At 42.0% G+C, this 23,874-nt stretch overlaps 1 protein-coding gene across 8 annotated transcripts in view; it reads right to left on the bottom strand.

Annotated features, from left to right (window-relative positions):
- The window catches only part of LOC310836607 (connector enhancer of kinase suppressor of ras 2-like), a 310,451-nt gene that overhangs the window by 136,383 nt on the left and 150,194 nt on the right, over nt 1-23,874 (bottom strand). For all 8 annotated transcript variants that reach the window (XM_083722107.1, XM_083722108.1, XM_083722106.1 and 5 more), the window contains 2 exons: nt 18,478-18,597; nt 10,724-10,783 (listed from right to left, as the gene is read on the bottom strand). In XM_083722107.1, coding sequence (XP_083578233.1) covers nt 10,724-10,783; nt 18,478-18,597 — 180 coding nt within the window. The remainder of the gene's footprint in view (nt 1-10,723; nt 10,784-18,477; nt 18,598-23,874) is intronic.

Here is a 23,874-nt window from a genome sequence, read left to right as displayed (position 1 = left end):
CTCTGTGGTTTAACCCACAGCTCAAGGTAGATACTTACTAATGAGTTGCAGCTCTTACCCTTCCTGGAGATTATGGAGACTGAACCTGGGACTTACTGCATGCAAGTAAGATGCTTTACCACTGAACTATGGCCCCTTCCCCCTCCTGCGTGGATCCAGCTCTGCACCAGAGATGGAATTTTCTCATCAGCCCAAACACATGATATTACAACAGTTCCCACATTCAACTGGCACTTATTAAGCATAGAGAAATCAAGCGAGACAGATGCATGTGTGAAGCAGCTGTCTGCTGTGATGATGCTTGATCCATTATGTTTCATTCCCCATGAATATGTATGAACTCTCCCTTAGATCTCTTCCAACATAAGCTGCAAAGGTTCAGGCTAGGCTTGTTTTTCAAGTTGCCTCTCTCTTCCCTGCCCTCCCCATCTCTTGACTCTGACCCAGCTTTTTCTGGTATCTTTTTCAATTATATCTTGGCTGGGGTCAATTATTCCTTCAAAAGAGAAGCCAAATCAATTGGTTGAAGTACTAGGAATGAAACATCTTTGATGTTGCTTTTATTTCACTGAGCATTGCGAGCAGAAACGAAGTGGCAAGCTGTGGGTGTGTCCCACTTCCTTATGTTTGCTGAACAGCAGCCCCAAAGATGAGGGACATTCGTCACTAAAAGATTTATGGCTTTCATTTGGTCGCCGACTGACAAATTTCTCCTATTAAAACATTTATAAGCTCTTTAACAAAAGATGCTTCTTCTTCTTCTCTGCCACCTTCCCTATTCCTCCTCCTATTTTTCTTTTAATAAAATATGTTGCTTTCGGTAGCAAAAACGGCAGTGGAGGTGGGGATTCTGTAATAAGATAGTGTACAATTGATTTTGGCTGGAGTTCATGGCAGATTCCTGGATCTGGAAAATACTGTAAAGTATATCCAAACACCAGAAGGGTATAACTAAAGAAGACACTTAAGGAAAGTGGCAGGATTTTATTGCACTTGTCAGAAACCAGATGCTTGAGAAAGCCAGGGCACAGCTAGCTGTAAACAAAAAAGTAAAAATTCTGTATTAACCTAAGAACAGCCCTGTTGGATGAGGTCAAAGGCTCATGTAGCTCTGCATCCTGTTCTCACAGTAGCCCAACCACATGTCTATGGGAAGCCCATAAGCAGGAACTGAGCAATGGGAGCTCACCCTGTTGCAGGGATTCGAACCGCCGATCTTCTTATTGGCAAGTCCTAGGCTCTGTGGTTTAACCCACAACGCCACCCGCGTCCCAACTACTTGTAGTTCTCAGCAATTGGCATTCAGAGGCATACTGCCTCTGCTGGTGAAGGTAGAACAAAGCCATGGTGGGCAACAGTCGTTGACAGCCTTATACTCCATGAGTTCACCTAACCCACTTTAAAGACATCCAAGTTTGTGGCCACCACCACGTCTTGTTGCAGAGAATATCATAGTTGGAACTATGTGAAGAAGTACTTCTTTTTGTCTGCCTAGGTAAGGCAAGGTTCAAAAGCCCAACCTACCAAAGTAGCTGGCCTGCACAGAAGGCAACAGGGCACATGGGAACATACGAAGTTGCCTGAAGCAAACCTTTTGGTTTATCTAGCTCTGTATTGTCAACAGCGAGTAGCAGTATCCCTCCAGGGTTTCAGGAAGGGTTCTCTCCCAGATCTACCTGGAAGTGCCAGGGATTGAACTCGTGGCTTTCTGCATGCAAAGTGATGTTCTGCCACTGAGCTATGATAACCCTTCCATATATAATTAATGGCAGAGGTATGGGGGTAGGTGAGGGAAGATTGCAAAGGAAATTGCATTTCTTCACTGGAAGGAAGGTGTGACAAAGGGTTTCTTGGTGGACAAAACAGAAAAATCAGGCAATAATAGGATGGTTTAGAAACAACTTCATCTAGCATCTGGCATGGATCCTTTTCCAAAAATACCGAGAAAGTATGGATAAAGTTATTTTGGGACAGTTAAGAAGCCATGCTTGTCTTTTTTTGCTCTGGCTGATAAACATGTATCAGGTTTTAGGTTTAAATGTTTTAAATCTTCTGTACCCCTGTGTTTGTTTACCCTTTCTGAGAACTAGTTTCTGAGAACCAGAAGCTAGGATTGTGGGCTTTTGCCTGCGTAAGGATTAAAACCTCAGGCTGAGAAGCCACAATCAAAACGGGTCAGGAACCTAGGAAGCTGCATTATAATGGGTCAGACCCATTATAATTCTACCAGGGGCCCTCCAGGATTCCAAGCAAGGGACATTCCTAGAGAGGCCGGGGATTGGAACTGGGACCTGATAGGCTACGGCCCTCCCAAACCACATTGCCTATTTCTTTCCATTTCCTTTCTTTTTCTCTCATGTAGAGAAACCCACTCACTCACCCCCCCACAAAAAATAGCCGACATCCTTGGCATTGTGGTGCTTCTTTCCAGCCTGTCTCCCCCTTTCTAATTATGGATTTATAATACTGGAGTAGATTAAAATATAATGAAGAAAGTGAAAGCCTGCTGCTGGCATCTTTCTTTTCTTTTTCTTTAACATATAAAGCTTTTGACGCTATAAAGAAAATTATTATCTTGACACAAGGGCTATTTCTTTGCTTCAAAATGTAGAAGTGTGCTGATTTGAGGCTTCCACCATCATTTTTTTCTGCCATCATTAAAATAGCACTTTATTCAAAAGCTCTTTATTACTTGGTTTTTGCTGAAATGATCTTTACCACTGCCCGTGTGTTTATTTATCACATTTGCACCCCTCCTTCCCTCCAGGATATATTACTTTATTTATTAAATTTACATACTGTCCTTCTACCGAAGATCTCGGGGCAGTTTACAGCATAAAAATGCATTTATGATTTTGTAATTTTATGATGTTTAATTGATATTGTTATACACTAACATAGCATTTTGCTTTGAGAGTTAGCAGTTTATAAGATGTTCTTATAAAACAAGGAAATGCACTGATCTTAGGAAACGTGGAAGCTGCCTTATACCAGATCAGACCAATTGATCCATCTAGTTCAGCACTGTCATGGACTAATTAGACACAGAGGAATGGTGAGAGGAAGCAACTGGTGAACCACCAAGGGGAGAAGGCTGAGTCCAGGGACTGGTGATGGGATGACAATGAGTGCTCAGAGGCAGATGAGGGAGAAGACTGGGAAGAGGAGGTGTCAGAAGCTGAAAAGGTAACAGTGCTTAGTGAGCTGGGAGAGTTAATGGCAGAGAGAAGTCCAGAATCAGAGGAAGAAGCTGAAGCTGGAGAGTGGGAGAGGGAGAGGGAGGCCAAGAGGCAGAGATTAGTCAGGCTGGAGAAGAGTCATAGATGTCTCTCCCTCCTGCTGCAACAAGCTCTCAACCCTCCTTGTCTCCCCAAACCAGAAGAGAGCTGAAACAGGCAGAGCAGCAGCAGGCTGCACACAAGCACAGTCCCCAGTTGCTTAGAAAAACCCCTGGAGAAGAAGGGATTTAGATAGCTGTGGGGAGGCAGGGACTTCATGAATCAGTCTTGGCAACTGATTCATGGGGATTCATGGGGATGCACTCATTAGGCCTGACACCCTGTCATGTCTGTGGAGATGGTGTTTCTGCTAATAAAGAGTTAACTTCAACTGTGAAAGGTGTGATTTACTGACAGCTTGGTCTTTGACAGCATTGCCTACAGTGATTGACAGTGTCTCTTCAAGATTTCAGGTGGAGAGGGTGCTTCTCCCAGCCCAACCTAGAGATACTAGGAGTTGCACCTAGGATCTTGTTCATGCAAGGAATTCACCCTACCACTGAGCTACAGCCCTTCCCTATCATGGACCTACTCTAGCTGCCTTGATTTCCACTCATCCACCATTTTATTGCTGTTTTTCTACCCAAAAGGCATGGAACGGCTTTGCTCAGCTGTTCTCCCCTCTTCAGATTGATCACTGGTAACAGTGTCAGGCTCGTTCCTACTAGCATTTTCCACTAGCCTAAGAAAACAAAAAAGACCCAACAACCTTCCATCAAAACCCCTGTCTGAGACCTGGGGATAATGTTTCTAAGCAGCAATAAAACTTGCTTTTTACCTAGGTAAGCAAAAGCACAGTGCACTTCAACCAAGAGCAGGGACAATGTGTCATGCTTCAGAAGATGCTGCTCGCTACTTCCTGGATGTGTTCTATCTCTCCATCTAGGTTTCATTTGAGGTTTTTAATTGCAAATATGCCTGCAGACAGAACTCAATAAGAGTGGCAGAACAGCCCTCCAGACCTCATCTTAATACTAATAGCTAAGAGCACTGAGTGTCTAAACTGGTTCACATATTAACTTTGTCCCGAGAGAGCAGAGGGGCCAGTGGGTCTAATTAGACCCATCAGGACTAGGTCTGGGTGATATCTGCTTTCCAACATCATAATATATTGCCAGCTAAACTTCGCGATATGGCGGTATATTACAATGTCAGAAAGGAGGTGGGGAGGAAGAAAGCAGTTATTGGTCACAGAGGCAGTTAGCATCACTGTGTGAAGCTTCTGCCTCTTCCTGGAGAGGTCAGGCGGGCGGCACTGGCCTGGGTGGAACATCCATTCTTTGTTCAAATGCCTCCAATGAAAGCTGGGCTCTGGTCATGCAAATAATGTCAAACCATGGTAATTTGTAGACCGTGTTTGTAGACTGTGGTTTGGCATTACATGTGACTGTGGCCTCTGTAGTTGTGGCTAGTAAAAAAAGGAACAATTATACGAAACGGTTAGAGCAAGGTGCTGACAATGCCAAGATTGCAGGTTCTACCCCCCACATCGGACAGCTGCATACTGTATTTGGGCCGGACTAGATGATCCTCAGGGTCCCAACTCTATGAGTCAACATGTGCCTTCTATGAAAATGGACAACACCGTCAAATTAGCTTGACATGCAAAACTTATTCCGACTGTAACATTTGCGGGGTGTGTGCGTGTGTGTGAGTTGTTAGCCTGGCATAGGATATGGGGTGGGTTTAGTGCAGCGTGTGCACAGCCTTTCATACTGTCAATGAACAGCATTTAAAAATCTATCAGCATTAGAGTCCATTAGAGTCCATCAGTGGCCAGCTACCCTGCAGCTGGCAGACGAGGATAGAAAGGCAGGCCAAGCCCTTGCATTAGCCTGCTGAGAACATTTGCGTGCTTCCTCAAGCAGTGGAAAGTTTCAGGACCCTTGCTTTTCACAGGGTCAGTTCCCTTTGGGGAAGAAACCACTGGAGACTTTTGTCCTGCTCTTTCATTAACTTATTTATTTGCATCTTGGAACAGGGGAGTGTGCGGAGGAAGGCATCCATACAGTTTTATAAAGCTGATTCATTTCCTCCTGCCATCCCACCAAGGTTATTTTCTGGTAGCTTTGCTGGCTATGTTCAAGTTGCTACCTTGGGGATGGGAAACCTCAGTCCTGATGGCCACATATGGCCCTCCTAGCCTCTTGACTGGCCCTTGGAAGTCTCCCCAGGCCATGCCTCTTACCATGCTTTTGTCGGGCTTGAATGCATCCCCAAACTCTGATAATGATTCTTGTTTGCATGGATGGAGGATAGAAAGGGACATAAGAGTGTCTGCAGAAACAAAGCCCACTGTTTAAAGGCAAAATTGCAGGTTACTTTTGCCTCTACCCCTCCCCCACTGGCATGCGGCCTCCTGAAGGTTACCCAGAAGGGAATGTGGCCCTTCCTGGCTTCTGTGCTAAACATTCTCCTTCAGTCCTCATCATAAGAGTTTTCTGAGCCCTTCCTAGCTCAAACAAGGCACCAGTCTCTTTCTTATATAAGCCTATATTTCCTTTAAGTTATCTTCAAGATAGAATAAAGAAGGGAGGCAAATGGAGAGAGGGGAAAAAGAAGGGAGGGATAAACGCTTTGCAAGGTCTTTCAAATTGTCATGGATATGACGCTTTATAAATATCACAATAAAATTAGTGTGCGTGTTTTGTTGCTGAATTAGAATAATTGCCACAATTTATTCTAAATAGATTTTAGAGACATCTGTGAAGACAATATAATAGGCCAATAATCTCTCTTCCATTTCCTAACAATCAGAGTTCCACAAGCAATACAAATTGTTTAAGGCTTTCTCATCTGAAACTGTGTTATTCCTCCTATAGTGGCCATGTGTCCTACCTTACAGAGGAGTCCATTTCAAGGGCTGTCAGAAGGCAGCCCTCAATTGGAGGGAGTATTTTATCTGGTCCAAATCTGGCTCAAACCTAAGAAGGCAGAGCAGGAACCTTGAACTTGCCCACCAACAGTGACCACCTGGACTGCAGACTGGGCAGGCACACATGGGACCTACAGTAGTCATATATCCTTCTCCATGATGTACTGCCTTGTTTGAGTCCTATTTGAATTATAAATGGAATCATGGGGTTGTAGCCAATGCTACTTTTACTCAGAAGTAGATCCATTTCAATTAACAGAAATCACTACCTTAGGTCTATTAATTTAAATGGGTCTACTCGGAGTAGAAGTAAGTGTGCCACAACCCACAGTCTTTCTATTTAAATACTAACCATTATTTCTAAATTTGCATCTATGCATACAAACTAGCATATGCATTTTTAATGCAAATCTGTGCCCTCTTGTGATTTTTTTTTAAACTATGCATAAATGGCCACTCTTTTCTTCTTCATTTGAAGAGATAATACTTTGCTTCCTAAGGGTCAAATGAGACACGTCAGCTTAGCTCCAAGGCAGGGGAGGGGTTCTCGTCTAGGAGCAGCGTTTGTGGAGCCTCACGCCACCCCGGCCCCATCCTGAGATGAAGGTGCAGCTGTGGCGGGGGCTGGATCTGTGGGGGGGCCCTGAAGATGGGGGTGGGGTCAAGCAGGGGAGGCCCCTAGAAGATTACCTGTGAGGTCCCTAAGATTCTGCAGACAACATCTTGCCCACAGGTTGGCAGTTCTGCAACACTAATGTATGGGGTCTTAAGCCATATCACGTAATGTTTTCTGGGCTATCATGATGCACCAGTAGTTTCTTTACTGCTTTGCCTCCTCAACGTCACTTTTAATGGTTTCAGTTTAGCTGATTTTAAATGGCCCAGAACACTAGCGGGTATAGTCCTAGCTAACAGGGAAGGATTGAGTGCTTGAACTAAATGGACTTTTCCCATCTCTAGTTAGCACGGTTCCTCAGCTTAATTACATATGACTATTTTATAAGCCCACCTAATTTCCTGGACCCAAATATGCTTCATTAAGCTCAAGGCTTTGAAACAGAACTCTATAGCAATCACAGTGAGATTAAAAATTGGAAATTGAGGGTCGGTGGGTGGGTAGGTAAGCAGGGGAGTGGAGGAGACACAAATGGCAGGAGGTTCAATTAAAAGCTAGTTTAATGATCTATTATCAGCAATAAAGATATTGCTATGCCTTCACCATCCTGGTGCCACCCAGCTGTTTTCGACTACAACTCCCATCAATCCAACCAGAATGGGACTGATGGGAGTTGTGGTTCAAAAGAGCCATGTCTGTTGAAGAGCCAAAGGTGTGTCACTCTCCCCTACTCCCCCACAAAGACGCTCCTGTTAAAGTTCATCCAGCCACTTTTGGAAATGTAACAGAGAAGTAGTGAGAAGGATAGTTTGGCTGCAAACTGGGCCTCCCAGACAATGGGCAGGCAACAGATTCAGATTCTGTCTATGTGCTGAATGGGTTAGGGTTGTGCTAGGCTATCTATATTATGCACATCTTTATTGGGGGGATTGTGTGTATGCATTTTTTGGTAAAAGGCAACAGCACCCCAATATTATTATTACTATTTTAAGAAGGAAAGGAAAGCTAATTTTCAGGCCTGTACACTGTGGTGGGAAATTTTTCTTCAATCTGAGGTTCACATTCACTCCCAGGCAATCTTCCATGGGTTGCACGATTGCAGTGGATGGAGCCAGCTGCAAAATTGGGGGTGGGCTGGAGGCAAAATGTGAGCAGAGCAATAGATGTAACTCTTACCTTTGCACAGTGGGCTACATTTGAGCAGCTAGATGCCACTCAGAGATACCCATACCTAAAGAGGCATTATCACAATCCAGCCAGGCAAAAGCAACAGTGGAGGGCATGGAGCAGGACCACTGAGGGGATCTGGCCAAGGGAGGTGTGTCCTGGGGAGATTCCTGAGGGCTTGATAGAGAGGCTTGGAGGGTCACTTTCAACTCCCACAGATAATGCCAGGCTAAATCACAGAGCCATTTAATCTAAGCAGGACTTCCAGAGATCAAACAGCAGGCATTCAGATCTTTAAACAGTTGGAAAGGTTATCCCCCACTATGACAAAATCAGAACAAATTATGCATAAGGAATTATGCATAAGGAGCCTGAGCAAGTATTCATGATTTGTAGAATATTTAGAGTTCAAAATCCAGACTTTGTTGGTGCTGTATCTGGCAATGTTATTAAAAATGTTATTAAAATAATTTACACCCCAACTTTCCATTTTTTATATTAAAAAAAAATGCTGTTATGCAGCTTGGGCTGGTTTTTAGTGAGGAAATTGAAGTGGCTGATGTTTTGTGTTTTAAGTGTGCTTTAAATGTTTTAACTATGTCTCAGTTTGTATATTAATTGACTAGAGTATCTGAAGAAGTGTGCATGCACACGAAAGCTCATACCAAGAACTGACTTAGTTGGTCTTTAAGGTGCTACTGGAAGGAATTTTTTTTGTTTTGACTATGGCAGACCAACACGGCTACCTATCTGTAACTGTGACTAGAGAATGTTATTGTCTGGGTGGTCACTGAACATTCTAAACAAAGCAAATTAATAAATTTCTCCATACTCAAGGTGGCTCACAATGTATTTAAAAAGCAAATCACAATTGCAACAACTCTGTTAAAATCCAGATTAAAATTGCAGATAAAACAGACTCCTCAATATCTCAGTGTGTTAGAAGAATAGGTTCAGCTCAGCAAAATACAGCAGAGAAAGGTCTTCACAAAATGGTGGAAGGCCAGTGGAGAGGGGCTGAAATGGAGCCCCATATTTATTTATAATTGATTTATCTATACAGTTTTTAGACTGATTTACATCAAAGGTCGCAAATGGTTTCCACCAACAAAGACACATGTAAAAACAGATGTAATTTAAAATCAAAGCAAACAATACAAAATACAGAATAGGATGGGTAGGCTAAACAACTCATCGACTAGATGACGAAAGGCCAATGATGTCATTGCCATTTGCACCTCTAGGAGGAGAGAGTTCCACACCCAGGGTACAATCACCAAGAAGGGCCTGTCCCAGCAGAGCATAGCAAGTAGTACTCACTGGCAGAATTGCAAGTACAGCGCCCCCCACCAAATGATCTCAGAGATTGGGTATGCTGATATGGCAGAGATGCTCCATTTGGTAGCCATATGTAGGACGTTCCATAATATAGGCATGGCCATATGTTTCTATACCAGCTAAGTATCACCCACCAACAGGATGCAAAGAAGACTCAACACCCGCTTTTTCAAAAACCTATTTAAGAGAGGCAGATTTGACAGCTGCAACTTCCCCATCAGAGCATGGGTACAATGCAGATCCTATGAAATATGACTGAGTCCCTTTTGGAGTGGCACACTTTGATTAAAACTGGGTATAGTAATCAGGAGGAGAGGGGCAGATAAAGTTGCTTTGAAGCCAGATCTGGCCCAAGGTCTGTCAAATGGCCACCCGATGTGAAATATATCCAGGCCCATTAGAGTTGTGTGAATTGGCTGAGAGTTTGTATACCATCATCACTTTCACATCTAGGTAATGACAAAAAAGTGATGGATGTAAAAAACTTAATGAACAAAATGGCAAGCGAGGGAACTTTGCTCATCAATCACAATTCAGTGGCTAACTTAGGATTTCATGGCTCAAACTAAGCTCCGTTCAGCAAATGGACAATTATGAATTATGAACTAAGTCCCAAGTATGGTCTGACCATTACTAAATCTTCATTTTCATCTCCATTACCAAGAACCTGATTCCATCATCTTTCAGAATTGAACTAACCCCCTCATTTAACATCAAGATATACTTTTTTTCCTCTAGGAAACTGCTTTCTGTTCAAGTGTGTTTCTGAAAACTCATGATTGTGAGTAGACTGCTTAAGTTCACACTTTGAAATACTGTAAATGGGGTGACTAACATAGCCAGTATTAAGAAGATTTCAACAGAACTTCCTTAACAGGGCAATTCTGTTTTCCTGATCTTTGCTGCTAGAATGGGTTAGCTCCATTTTATCCAAACAATGCCCATCTTCCCCACACCTAACATAGGTGACAATAAGATACTTCTTCCTGCTACTCCTCAATCCTTGACCAGAGAAATTGCTGACTGGGGAATGAGGTGTGGGGACCCTCCCATGTTATGACTCTGTGCCAGGACTTGTCTTCAGTGCAGTTCAAAAATCTAGGCCAGACATCATAATTATAGCAAGGTTCTTTTCTCTGGAATGTCTGTTACAACCTCTGGGAGCAATACACGAAGTGTCTATGCACTGTTGAGAACCTTGATTTTCTTTCTTTCAGGGAAATAGATGCTATTTGTGGAATTTACTGTATTTCATATGGAAGATAACTAGAGAGAGAGAAAATAATGAGGCACAATTTGCCGGGAACATCTCCTGTCCTTGTCTTACTGAAACAAATGAAGCAAATCCTAGTATATTCTGTCCATGGAGGATACCCAGTAAAACAGTTGTAACATTCAACTTAGGGAGACAGAAGAATCAAGAAAATGATCGCAGTGAACAAAACCTACGTTTTCTGTCGTTCCAGTGATCACGTGCAGCCCGTCATACGTTGACTTGATGTACATCCCCTGAGAAATAATGAGATGAGCAATGATTAATATACAACAGGCTATTAAGAATTTGCAAACAAATGGAACCCGAAATCAAATGCTGCAGTGTGGAATGCACCTGTTCAGGGTTCCAGAAAGCAATCTGAAGTCTCTTTTCATTCTACCTCCCCACCACCCCAATTTCCCATTTTCCCCTATAACAAGCAGCATCCTGTGGCCAGTAATGACGCAAGAAGGCATTGCTTTCCGTCCCATCCTGTATTCATTACATGCAGCACTGTATCCATTCTGCTGCAGCCCATCTTGCAGCCAAAAACTACGTTATTCAACTTGTTATCCACTGTGGTGAAATTAAGTTAAATTATGTTATTACATTGTCATCACATTATCCCTCCCCATTCATTCACTGCAAAGGAAATGCAATGCAAATGAGGAAACATAATCAGCTGTATATCGTTTGCAGACTGAAAGCATCAGTATCAGCATCAGCAAATACCAAATGTATTAGCTGGATTGATCACTGTTCCAGACATATGTCAAACTCATTAGCCATTAGATGAGGGGTCTCAGCAGCTAGGTTTTTATCACAACACCAAATTCAACTAAATAAAATATGCATGTTTTCATTTTCATATGTGGGGGGCGGGGGCGCCAAATGGCAAGGAATTGCTGCTTCCGTCAAGCCCTCCATATGAACTTCCAATGGTCATCACTGTTAGACAAAGAATGCTGGGCCAGATGGACCTTTGGTCTGATTCAGCAAGATAATTTTTGCTTGTCAGGAAGAGAAAGTGCATTTTGGAAGACCTGAGTCTAGAGCTGGGATGAAAATTCCACCATACCAACCCAACCGCAATTCCCCAGCCCACTGATTGGCAGACACATTCTGCGGAGGTGCCATTTTGGCAAATGTTACCCTTCTCCCAAATGGCTATTGGGTGTTTCTTGAGCTGCCACCTCCCCCTGAATTTTTATTTTATTTTTTAATTCTGGGAGGAAAGGGGGGCTTCTAGTCATCAAGGTAAGTTCTGCTCTTAGAATGGGAAAAGAATGAGAAGAATGAGAAAAGAGAGAGCTACTGTACCACCAGTGATAAGCTCCCTATGATGCAACTTAGGGATCCCAAAATCACCATCTGGGGTTTTTGCACTCCCCAGGATTTGAGCCATCAGCACTCATTTTGAAAAGAGCTGCTTGCAAGAATTCAGCTCCTCGGCAATTCATGACAAGCGATTGTAAACTCTGCAAGACTTCAATCAGCAAGTCAGAGATCTTCAGAACTTGCTAATAAAGTCTTTTCATTTTAAAGTGCTCACATTTACCATTCAGCTTTAGTACAAATCAATGCAAAATGCCTGAAAGCCTGATCCTATGTGAGCCATTGTATCTACAAAGGAATGGCTAGGATGGCAGAGGTGGAGCATAGCAGCTGCTGCCTCACTGTACTGCTGGAAAAATTTCTAACTTAAAAGGAAACAGGTTTCTTTTCTCAAACTGAGCAAAATGTGTGAAATCTACCTGAGAGCTGAAATGAAAGTCTGTCCTAAAAACTTCCCATTCCCTTGATCCTCAAATAGAAAAAGCTAACAAGGTTGCTTTTGTTGTTTCCAGGCATTATCATTGCACATGAAAATCCAGAGACTGGGGGTGGGGGTGGGGGGACAACAGTATATCAAAATGAGAAGCAGAAATGTGAATAAGATTTTTTTAAGGAGTATTTTTATCACCAGAACCTACTTCTGTCATATTCTCTACGTTGAAGTACAGAGCTTCATCTCATTAAAAAAAAATAATAAGTTGAAATATTATATGCTGTTTTTATTCAGCTTGTCTAGATGCATTGCTTTGTACCTAGAGCAAGATAGCTTTGGCTCCATTTTCTATTTAGGACAGATGTTCTGCTACATCACTTTGAAACTGGCATGGAAAATGAAAAACAGGCAAGGGCAGTCTTTGCCAACCTGGTGCCCTCAGGAGATATTGGGGTTACATTTCCCATTAGCCTCAGCCAACAGGACCATGGTGCCTGGGGCTAATGGGAATTGTTGTCCAAAAGGTCTGGAAAGGGCAATCGGTTGCCAAAGGTTGATCAAGGGTGTAGCTAGTCCCCCTTGCTAAGTGGGATTTCAAAGAAATGGATGGGAAATAGCCAAAGAACATGTCTGGGTGCCTGTTGCTAAGCCAAAGCTATGTGCATGAAGACTGCAACCTGTACACATTTACCTGGGAATAGCCCTATTGAGGGGTGTATGTGATGTTAGGGGAGGGGAGATGCCATGTTGTGCTCCTTCTGGGGTAGTTTGTCCACCTTTGGTTCCCACCCTGCACTCAGCTCTCACCTGTGGCTTCTAGAAGCTGTCAGCAAGCGATAGTGGAAAATGGCTTTGGCTGGCCGGTTAAACCAGATGATGGCAAGCAATATTTATATTTTACATTTTTATATCTTCAGTTTAGATCTTATGATTTATGTGGAAAGTGGTGTGGTTTTTGATGTTTTATTTATTGCTTATGACTACTTTTGTACTTTTTCATGTTGTAAGCTGCCTTGAATGTGGCTTGAACTATGGAAAAGTGGCATACAAATACAATTATGTATGTATGTATGTATGTATGTATGTTCTGCATGCAGACGCGGGTGGCACTGTGGGTTAAACCACAGAGCCTAGGGCTTGCCAATCAGAAGGTCGGCGGTTCGAATCTCCGCAACGGGGTGAGCTCCCGTTGCTTGGTCCCAGCTCCTGCCAACCTAGCAGTTCAAAAGCACGTCAAAGTGCAAGTAGGGAAGGTAAACGGCATTTCCGTGCGCTGCTCTGGTTCGCCAGACGCAGCTTAGTCATGCTGGCCACATGACCCGGAAACTGTACGCTGGCTCCCTCGGCCAATAAAGCGAGATGAGCGCCACAACCCCAGAGTCAGTTACGACTGGACCTAATGGTCAGGGGTCCCTTTACCTTTACCTATGTTCTGCATGCAAGGGAAATGCTCTGCCATTGAGCTACGGCTCTTCCCTCTTGTAACCACAAAGATCTACTTTAACGTTTTCTTGCGCTCACTGTTAGGGAGTGTCTCTAAGGGCCAGTTTATCCTTCATGGTAAGAAGATTCTGACACTAAAGGAAATGTATTGTTTCTGCAAGACAGCCTATGTCATGATGACACTGCTTCAGGGACCATTCTGCATTATGTTTAATCAAACAGGCAGCTCAAGCTGTACAAATTACCTGCACAGGGTTTTTCCTCAGTTGCCATCAGTTATGGGGTGGAAAAGGAGAAGCTGCTGCAGGCTGTCTTTGGTCACACCAGGAAGTTTCTAATTTATTGTTATTACCAGCAAAGAAAGGCAGGTGTGTATGGCTGATCTGTTACAAGTAGTTCTCTCTGTGTGCATGCATGTGTGTGTTTATGTATTTTTATTGGGGGGGGGGTGCATGTGCATGTGACCTCTCACTACCAGGGCTGAGAGGCGGGTTTTGCCCCCACTGGAACAACAGCCCTTAGTGTATTCTTCATTCTTTCCAACAAGAATGGATGACAAGTGTGTAGGAACCCAGGTCACTACATCTTAGCGAGTTGGATCACTGGTCCATCTAGCTCAGTATTGTCTTCTTAGACTGGAAGCAGCTCTTCAGGGTTTCAAAGCAGCAGCTTCCCCCAGCTATACCCGGAGATGCCAAGGATTTGACTTGGGATCATCTGCATGCAAAGGCAAATGCTCTACCACGGAGCTATTGCTCTTCACCACTGATTTGATAGTTAAGACTTGCTTCCCTGCCAGCAGTAACTGTGTCATTGTTAAACTCTGTGCTGGAAACAAGACAAGCACTGTTGACAGTTCTATTAGACCTCTTTTGCAGTTTTGATACCAATGTCCATGTTGGACCACCTGATTTATGGTGGTGGTGATCACCCCTGGAGGGTAGGCCTCGGAGCAGTGGTTAGTAAGGATGGATGAATCTGGCCATTTCTGTTTCTCCTTTTTCCAAACTTAAATTCACATTTTCACATCAGTCTGCAATTTTGATGCAAACTTCTAATATACATGTTTGCATGCAATTTTGCCTAATATGCTCATTTTTTGCAGAGCAATTTCCTCTAAAACAATGCTTTTTTATATGTTATTTTCACTAATATATACATTTTCATGGCATCACAGAATTGTAGAGCTGGAAGGGACCAAGGGTCATCTAGTCCAACCCCTGCAGTGCAGGAATCTTTTGCCCAATGTGGGGCAACATGGGGAATATGTGTGTACACAGTACTTGGCTGCAGAACTACACCGCAAAAGCTATGTGTACTTTAAAGGACACCTGTGCTTGCTTTCACAATTGTTTGGGAAAGTGTGGATTAGGTAGGTGGGTTTGCCTTGAAATGCAAACTAATTCACATTTCTCCCTATTCCGTAGTAGTGAGGATTTCTGCTCATCCCTGTGACCTTCAGTTTATTGGGGTTCTGCAAGGTCTGCTCTTGCTGCAGCTTCGGCAAAAGATTTGGGACCCTGTGCACTAAATATGCTGATAATTTAAAGCTCTATCCATAGCTCAGTGAACATCTGATATGTATGCAGAAAGCCCCAGATTCAATCCATGGCATCTCTGGGATAAAGCTAGGGGACACCCCTATCTGCAACCCCGGAAAGCCACTGCTAAACAGTGTAGACAATCCTAAGCTGTAGGGGCCAATGACAGCTTCCTGTATTCCTATGTTCCTTTTCATCTGGTCCCAGGAAAACTGTGGAGGCTGTGAACTGACAAATGGATCATAAGATGATTGTTATACGTTTTATGAAGCAAACCGGTGTGTGATTTGAAAAGTTATTGTGCAATTTTATGATATCATGAAATAGACGTCTGTAAGAAATGGCTGATCTTAGCTTCACTTTTATTATCTGGATGTAGCTGAAGGAATAAAACTAATCAAGGTTTATTTTTAACATCTGTGCTCTTTCGCTACCCACCTCTCATGTTTGATCTTTTGTAAGGAGGGGCTCCTGATCCTATATCCTAGAGTGCTAATGAAACGATCCTTCGCCAAAGCTATCTGCACACACTATCCTAGGTTCTAGTTCTCAGTAGTACTAAAGTATGACAAAATGTTGAGAAAGGGCACTTTTACACCCAGGGCCCATTGTTCACCATTTCCTGCTCACCAGAGCAGGCAATGTACAGGTCAGGAGCCAAGTGAGAGTCAATGAAGTGCTAAATTCCCCTCTACTTTTCAGGAAGAAGGCAGAGGCTAAGATGGGTAGTCGGGTCCAAGGCAAGCTCCAGACCTTGTGCTTTGAACTAACCATGGTCTTGGAACTTGACTCTGACTCTACCTGCCTGAGTGAGTGAGTCACCTTCAGGATTCTTTCATGCCCCACGGTAAGAACTGTGGATGGGGAAGAAATTTAGTTCTGTTTGCATTTTAATAAGAAATTACCTATTTCATGCTTAACAAACCAGTGTGTGTGAACTGAAACACAGTTCTCTTTAGAAAACTGCACAGCAGTGTTTGAAAAATTTAACAAAAAATTACATTACAAAAAGAAAAAGAAAACTGCACTTATGAGAAATTTGCAATGTGGTTCCTCAGCCAAATTTTGTGTACAAAAAGGTGTATTTTGGGGAAAGGTGACACAATAAAATGCATCATACAAACATGTGCATATTAGGAGAGATTTGCACTAAAATGCTGGAAATTTTACATGATACTTTAAAAAAAAAACAACTATGCAAACTGCTGTGGAAAACTGAATTTAAAATTGGGAAAATGAGAAAACAGCACATTCACCCATCCCTAGTGAAGACTGGACAATGAGCTTTCTTGCATTTAAACACAAAATGTTGAAACACAAACTGTTTCAACAGCTATCAGAGAGTGCTGGGCAATACTGGGGGGAAGAGGGGGACATAAAAGTCACAAAATAATGCAAACAATAAACATGAAAAATAGCATTCAAAGTGAGCCACCTGACAACAAGCTACATTAAGCTCAGCTGGGAAAAAATATACTAACAAAATACTCAAACAAAAGAGTATAATTCTACAGCTTTTAGGCCACCAGTGCAAAGGACCTTCTTCTGACAGTTATAGTTCTAACTTCATACACCAAAGGACTATGAAATGAAGCCTGATTCAAATAATGCATTCTTAAATAGCCCTCTGCTTGGTTCCCCAAATTTCTCCTGGGAAATGCTCCTAGTTTTGCATTGCTGCAAAAACCTTGCCATACAAGCAGAGCTCTTGAATGAAGTAAAAATAAAATTGCATTATTCTATACAATGTTTGTGCTTGGAGGGAAACAAATTATAAAACCCCCCTCATTGAAATAACTCGTAGTTCTGCACTGTCTAACAATCATACAATGTAATCCATTCTGCTGTAATCTATGGGCTCCATCCACCAAACACTGTTCTTGAACAAATCCCATTAATGTAAATGGAGTTTGCATAGGAACGACACTTGGTTGAATGCCTCCTGTATTGACAAAATGCTAGGTGAAGTGAAGCAAGAATAGCATATCATTCTGAAAAAGAGACATCTCTGTTGGTCACCAGGGAAATTTCATATATCAAGGATTTGCTTGCAGCAGTTCTTGCCAGAGAGAAGGGAGATTTTTGACAACAGCATTTTCTGGAAATTGGATAAGAGTGAAATGGACTTCCCATGTTTCAGGCACTTGAGTGCCTATGAATTTGCAGGAGCAGAGAGGTCACAGAGGAGAAGCCAGAAGAAGCAAAATGTTGTTGCTAGGAACCTGTCTGAATCAGACCCTGCAGAGATCTCCTTTGAGGTCCGAGAACCCCAGAGATCCCTCAAAACTGAGAAACTAGAAGAGCCTGTAACACCCCCAAGGCAGCCTGAAGGATTTCGTCAAGGGACATTTATGCCCATTGGTTTCAATGGGTCTACTCAGAGTTTGACTGATACTACAATCCTCTTCCTACTTACCTGAGAGTAAGAGCCACAGAATTCAGCAAAGTTTTATTCTGAGTAGACATGGTTAGGACTGCAACATAAGGCAAGCACTTACTGCCTTATGAACGAGCACATACAAAATCAACACAGATTGGAAATAGACTGGCCAATCCATCCCTATCGTATTTAAATTTCATTCATTTCAATAAAATAAACCTGATTAAAGGGATGGAGGATAAATTCTATACTTCCCAAAACAATATGTGAACCAAAACAGCTATCCTTTGAAATTCACAGTTCTCTGAATTTTGCAACGTTGCTCTCCAACAAGATAATGTATACAAAAAATGTGTATATTGGGGTGAAGCATGCATAAAAAGGCACAGGTTAGTGAAAGTAATGTACCAAAATGCATATTAGGGAAAACTGCTTTCAAGAATGTGTACATTAAGAGAAAGTGCATGAGAAACTGTATATATTAGGAGGAAAATCCCAAAGAATTTTCATCAGGACTTCCTCAAAAAAAAAAAAAAAAAAAGTTTGAAAGCTGATGTGAAAGGTGAAGAATCCAATACAAGACTGAAAATAAATTTGAAGAAATCAAGATTGCCAGGTTTGTCCAAAGCTACTAACTCTAGCAGGCAGGTTGCCAAGTTCACTAAAATAAATGTGTAGCGGGATGTGGGACGAAACCTCAAAGCCTGGGTGTCCCCACCACTTCACAAGCACCCTTTAGTATGAGGTGAGCATTTCATGCATTAAATGCCTACCCAGCCTTGCTGAAAACCACCTTCCTAGATTGCTATTACTTACCAACCCTTCACTGGGCATGATGCTGGTAAGGTGAACAACTTCAAGGTGAGCTGATTGAGACACCAGAGAATCGGATGAGAGCGAAATGATGTGATCACAGATGCCAGAGAGTGTTTTACACTGGGGAGAAGAGAGAGAGAGAACATCATAAGCTTTTTTTAGGGAAGCACTAAACAACTCAGCGTTAAAACATTACTCACAGGAAACAATTCAGTATCATGTATTTTGCAAAAACTGGCTTAAGACTCTACTTGCTACACAAAATAATAAGAGGCAAGCCCCTGTTCAAATGACATAACCAAAGTTAGTGTTGGAATACATGGGTGTGAGGAAACCTGCAGCAGGGGTAGGTAAATGGCAGCCCCTCAGATGTCGCTGGACGACTCCCCAAATCCCTCACCATTGGTTATGCCTGCAGGGGTTGTTGGAAGTTATAGTTCAGCAAAATCTTGTGCAAGGGAAAAATCAGAGACAAACCCACTGGCCTCTTACACATGTCCCTGCTGCCATTCTAGCAATCCCCACATATTGGGCACTGAACATCTATTTTTTGAAGGGGTCAGCTTTGTTCAGGTAGGCTCCATGTTAGATTAAGAACTCTAGATGAAGATTCTATGTTGTGCAGGGAACTCACTAGAGTAGAGCAGGCACCCCACCCTTGCAGGTATTCATCCCCCCAACATAGGGAGGGGCTTTTAGATATGGTGAAAGCTGCATTCATGTCATAGGTGGAAGGATCAACCACTCCTCCTTTCATGATGGCAATCACAAGTTAGTGGAGACTGAGTGCAGTGTCTCTGTCCAATTGAGAACCGAGGACTCCCACTCACAAGGAGGGAACTATGCATGCATAGCTTCCATGCAGACTTTCCAATGAACTCCTATATGGCCACCTGTTCACAGAAGGGTCCTTCTCATCCTCATCTCCAGCTCTGATGTCAGCAGAACCTTCCTCTCCAATTACAGATAGGTAGCCGTGTTGGTCTGCCATAGTCAAAACAAAAAAAATCCTTCCAGTAGCACCTTAAAGACCAACTAAGTCAGTTCTTGGTATGAGCTTTCGTGTGCATGCACACGAAAGCTCATACCAAGAACTAACTTAGTTGGTCTTTAAGGTGCTACTGGAAGGAATTTTTTTTGTTCTTCCTCTCCAAGTTAGTTTTCATTTTACACAAAAATACCAAGTTCGGAGCATCTTCAGATGCTGTGATCCTCTGCTGCCAGGGGAATGCATAATCACTTCTGTCGTCAGCTGGCAACATGGAATTGTCGTGTGTAATGTGAAAAACTGAGCAGGGAGGTTGTTCAGACTGTACATCCTCAAACCTGTGAAGCTTCCTTTTACAGGAGAGTTCCCCTTCAAGACATGTCAGTCCAGTGCGCATTCTGCTGGCTGCATGGGGCTGTCCTATCTGCACATTTATGACATAACTGATCTTTCAACTGCCTACATGGAATCCTAATAGCTAAAACAATCATTTAAAATAGGCTGAACTTGAGCACTAAAAACACAACAGATGAACGAGTATTCTATTTATTTTGATTATTTATTTAGATCATTTGCAGCATGAGAGCACTTCTGCGCTCATGTCCTGCTGTTGGGCTTCCAATAAGCCATCTGGTTGGCCATTATGAGAACAGGATGCTGGACTAGACAGGCCACTGGTCTGATACAGCAGATCTCATCTTAAGCTCTTACAGCCTCAGCTGAAACAGCTCCCACAAAGGCTGTATAATCAATTAAAAACAAGACAGCTCCTGCTCTCAGGCTTACAAACTATAAAAGACACCACAGAAAGTTGGGGAGCAACAGAGGAGGAAGAAATAAAAAAGCAAACTCAGGGTCCAGATCCTAAAGTTAAGCAGTAGTTCTTCTAATGGGCAACTTTAAGAACAGAAGAAGAATTAACTCTCTTCCATTTTCTTTTACAGGCAGCTCCACTCGCAAAACACAAGTTAACAATAGGAAGGAAAATATATTCTAACCCATTTGCAATAACAGTCAGCATACTAAAATAGTACACTGTTCCATTCATTGTTCACCTTCGCTTTGTTTAAGTATAACCTATCACCCCACAATGGGGTAGACTGTGACCAGATAGTCTGCGTGCCTGCTCAGTCTCTTGTCTGGGTGTTCAGTGTCGGTGGGCAATTTCAGAGTCCCTGCCTGCTCTCCCTTCTTCAGGGTCTTTTAATTCTAAACTGGACTTGGATCAGGCAGTCCTTCAAACAGAGGTATGTATTGTGCAAAGTAAGACACATGTCACTACCCTAGCTCTCCACAGTTAAAGTGCAAGCAACCCATTTTTTGTTATTTTGGTAGCTGAGGCAGAAAATTCCATCAGCACCTCTCTGGCAGTAAAGTATCCGTAATGTCAAATGAAATAACTAGGGATGGGGAAGAAGTTCAATTCAGCTCTTACTTAAATGTGAATCTATCAAATTATCGCTTCCTGAAAAAAAGGTGAGAACCGAAATACAACATTCCTACAAAATTCACACTGATCTGAATTTTGTGATGAAGTTCTCCAACCGAACAATAATGCATATTTTAGGGGAAAGTGTATGTAAAAATCAATACATTAGTGTACATTAGTCTTAAGTACATAGGAAATTGGGTTTATTTGGAGAAATTCCACAAAAGGTTGATGAATATTCATGGGGATTTTTTAAAAATAATAATAATGCAAATTGCTTCAGAAATGTGGAGAATTGAAGAGCGGAAGAATGAAAAGCTAAGAGAACTGTAACTGACAAATCATTCCACCTAGAGAAATAACCATTTGCTGTGCCCTTTCATGACACACAAAGTCAGATGCCTGAGACAGCAGCATCATTCTGCCTAACAGTGGTTGTTTTACAAGTTTTTCCTTCTTTTTACAGTGTTCTCTGGATGAAGTTTGAGCCAGCTGGCACCTGCCCTAGCATCAAGCTTATCTAAACAATGGATAGTTTGTTCCGCTGTCCTGGCAGGGTCAAAAGTGCTAGAGATAACAAGCAGTGTGTCATTAGCATACTAATTTACACATCTTTGTAGCAGCTGCAGACTCATTTAGACAAGGAGCCATCAAAGCGGCAGGAGGAAGATCAGAGTGACAATTGCTAAAAACAACAACTGTGAGGTCTGTGTTGTACTGATGCTGGGCTCACAAACTACGTTTTTTTCAAGCTTATATCTTGGAAAACTACGTTTTTTTCAAGCTTATATCTTGGAAAATAAAAGCAGGCCTGCTGGATGCAAGCAAATATCTGCATCCTGTTTTCTGTACTGGCCAACCTAGGAATGTGAGAGTTTGCTCCCACCTCTTTCACACTTCCTAAATCAAAAAACGTGAACCAAAATTCTGATATTCTTCAGAATCCAGATGTCTTTTCATTTTGAAATGCCATTCTCCAACCAAAGAATGCATGCATGCAAGCAAGCAAGCAAGCAAGCGCAAGCACGCACACACACACACACACACACACACACACACGGTATATTAGGGGACTGTGTGCACACCAATGTTTACACTGGTAAAAATAGCATACATTACAATAGCATCCTACATTGTATTCAGGAAAATTGGTTACAAAAATGAGCATGTGAAGCAAAATGTGTACATTATGTATATATAAAAAGAAATATATGCATAAAAAATAAATGCACATGGAAATAATGAATAAAAAATACATCACCAACTGATGCAAAAATGGGGTGAACTCAATTTAAGATTGGAAAAATGCGAAAACCCCCAAACTGATAGATCCATCCATGACCCAGGGCCAATCCTCTAAGCCTGATTGGGCTCATGAGCTGGAGGTTTCTCAGTGCAGCTATAGAAATTCTAGATGCAGAACTTCCTTTTGGCACATAGCAAAAGTAAATTGTTTGGCACTAGGATATCTGAAGTACACTTGCAGCCATATGAGCCTGTCTAATTATTAAGATCGGGATCTGAGGTACAGCTGTGTAGTATGTCAGTAAGGGTTGTTGCAGTTGGGTGTGCGAGGGAGAGGGCTTTCTGAGTAGGAGCCCCACATCTCTTATTAGCTGGCAAGTAAATACTGTACTATCTTCATCAACTAGCTATTGTCCTTGACAATTTCATGGGGGAGAGGGGGACACAGAAAGGAAAAACATCAAAAATTACCATTCAGAATCTTTGAGTTTTTCTAAAAAATGTATATTGAAATACTTTTTACCCAGTAATATAGAAACAAAATGCATGTGATTTTAACAAGGACCTCTCCACCCCACCCCCTGCACACACATACCCCGGCCTGATCCTGTCATTGAAGCTAAATCAAATATCTGTATCTATACTAGAAATAAAACAAATGTGTTCTGTAAGTCACGCAAAGAATGTGTATTGTCTAGTGAAAAAAGAAACAGGGAAACACATTTGCCTCTTCATCCTGGCTGATTTTTAAGGAAACTCAATGACTTGTTACAAATTATACTTTCAGTCTGCCTTTGGCTCACGTGTTGTATGTGGCAATTTTAGTTGCTGGTAGTTCCAATGAGATGATATTGGCTTAATGGTTGATATTGTAATGGTTGTATTTTTTATGTGTTAAAAATTCTTTGGAGACCACCTCATTGAAGACAGGAAGCACACCCTGCTTAATAGATGAGTCAGATATTCTTGGAATAGATGAATGAAATAGTGGTAAACAGATGCTTCTGACACCCTCAGCTAATGTTCTCTCTTGATTTCAGAGTTCCAAATTACTGCGTCTTACTTCCTTAATGGAACTGATGTGTTAGAAATTGTTCATTGTTCCACTTTATATGTTTTTCCCAGAACACTGGGCTTGCGCATTAGCTTTCTTCAGCTTTTGTATTCCTATCTCCCTCTCTGCTCCATCAACTTGTAATACCAGTGTACATGAATCAAACAGTACATTTATTATTTATTTCACAAACTTTATATAATTGCATACATTAGTCCTATTCAAACATTATAGTTCCCCGGTGTCCCAGCTTCTGCTGGTTGGAAGTCTTTGCATCTACATTGGTCCATGTAAAAACTTTCACATGGGGTAGAACCTCAACTGTCCTTGATCTTAATTGGGAATTAGCCTTGGGCTTTAAAAATGCTGTTTTATTTTCCTTTTTTGGTATTTTTATTCTTTCTTTTTATTTTCCTAAGTTTATTGTTCTAGCCAAAGGCCATGATGAATCTTGCATTAAGCAATAATATTAATAAAACAATACAAAGCATACATCCATAATATAAACATCTGCAAAGACTTTGCCAAGTTTGTAAGCATTTAAACAGTTTTTCCCTTGTGTTACTATTACTATTTATGCACCTGCCACACACTTCAATAAAGGCCTACATGGTTCTGTGCAGAATTGAGTCTTGCAAAACTGTGGTACAGCTTGCATCACAAGAGGACTTCAGTATCACA

This window comes from Podarcis gaigeae (genome assembly GCF_964106915.1).
Source record: "Podarcis gaigeae genome assembly, chromosome: Z".
NCBI classification, from domain to species: domain Eukaryota; kingdom Metazoa; phylum Chordata; class Lepidosauria; order Squamata; family Lacertidae; genus Podarcis; species Podarcis gaigeae.
The sequence above is the reverse complement of the archived record's forward strand: the minus strand, read 5'-3'. Positions and strand labels throughout refer to the sequence as shown.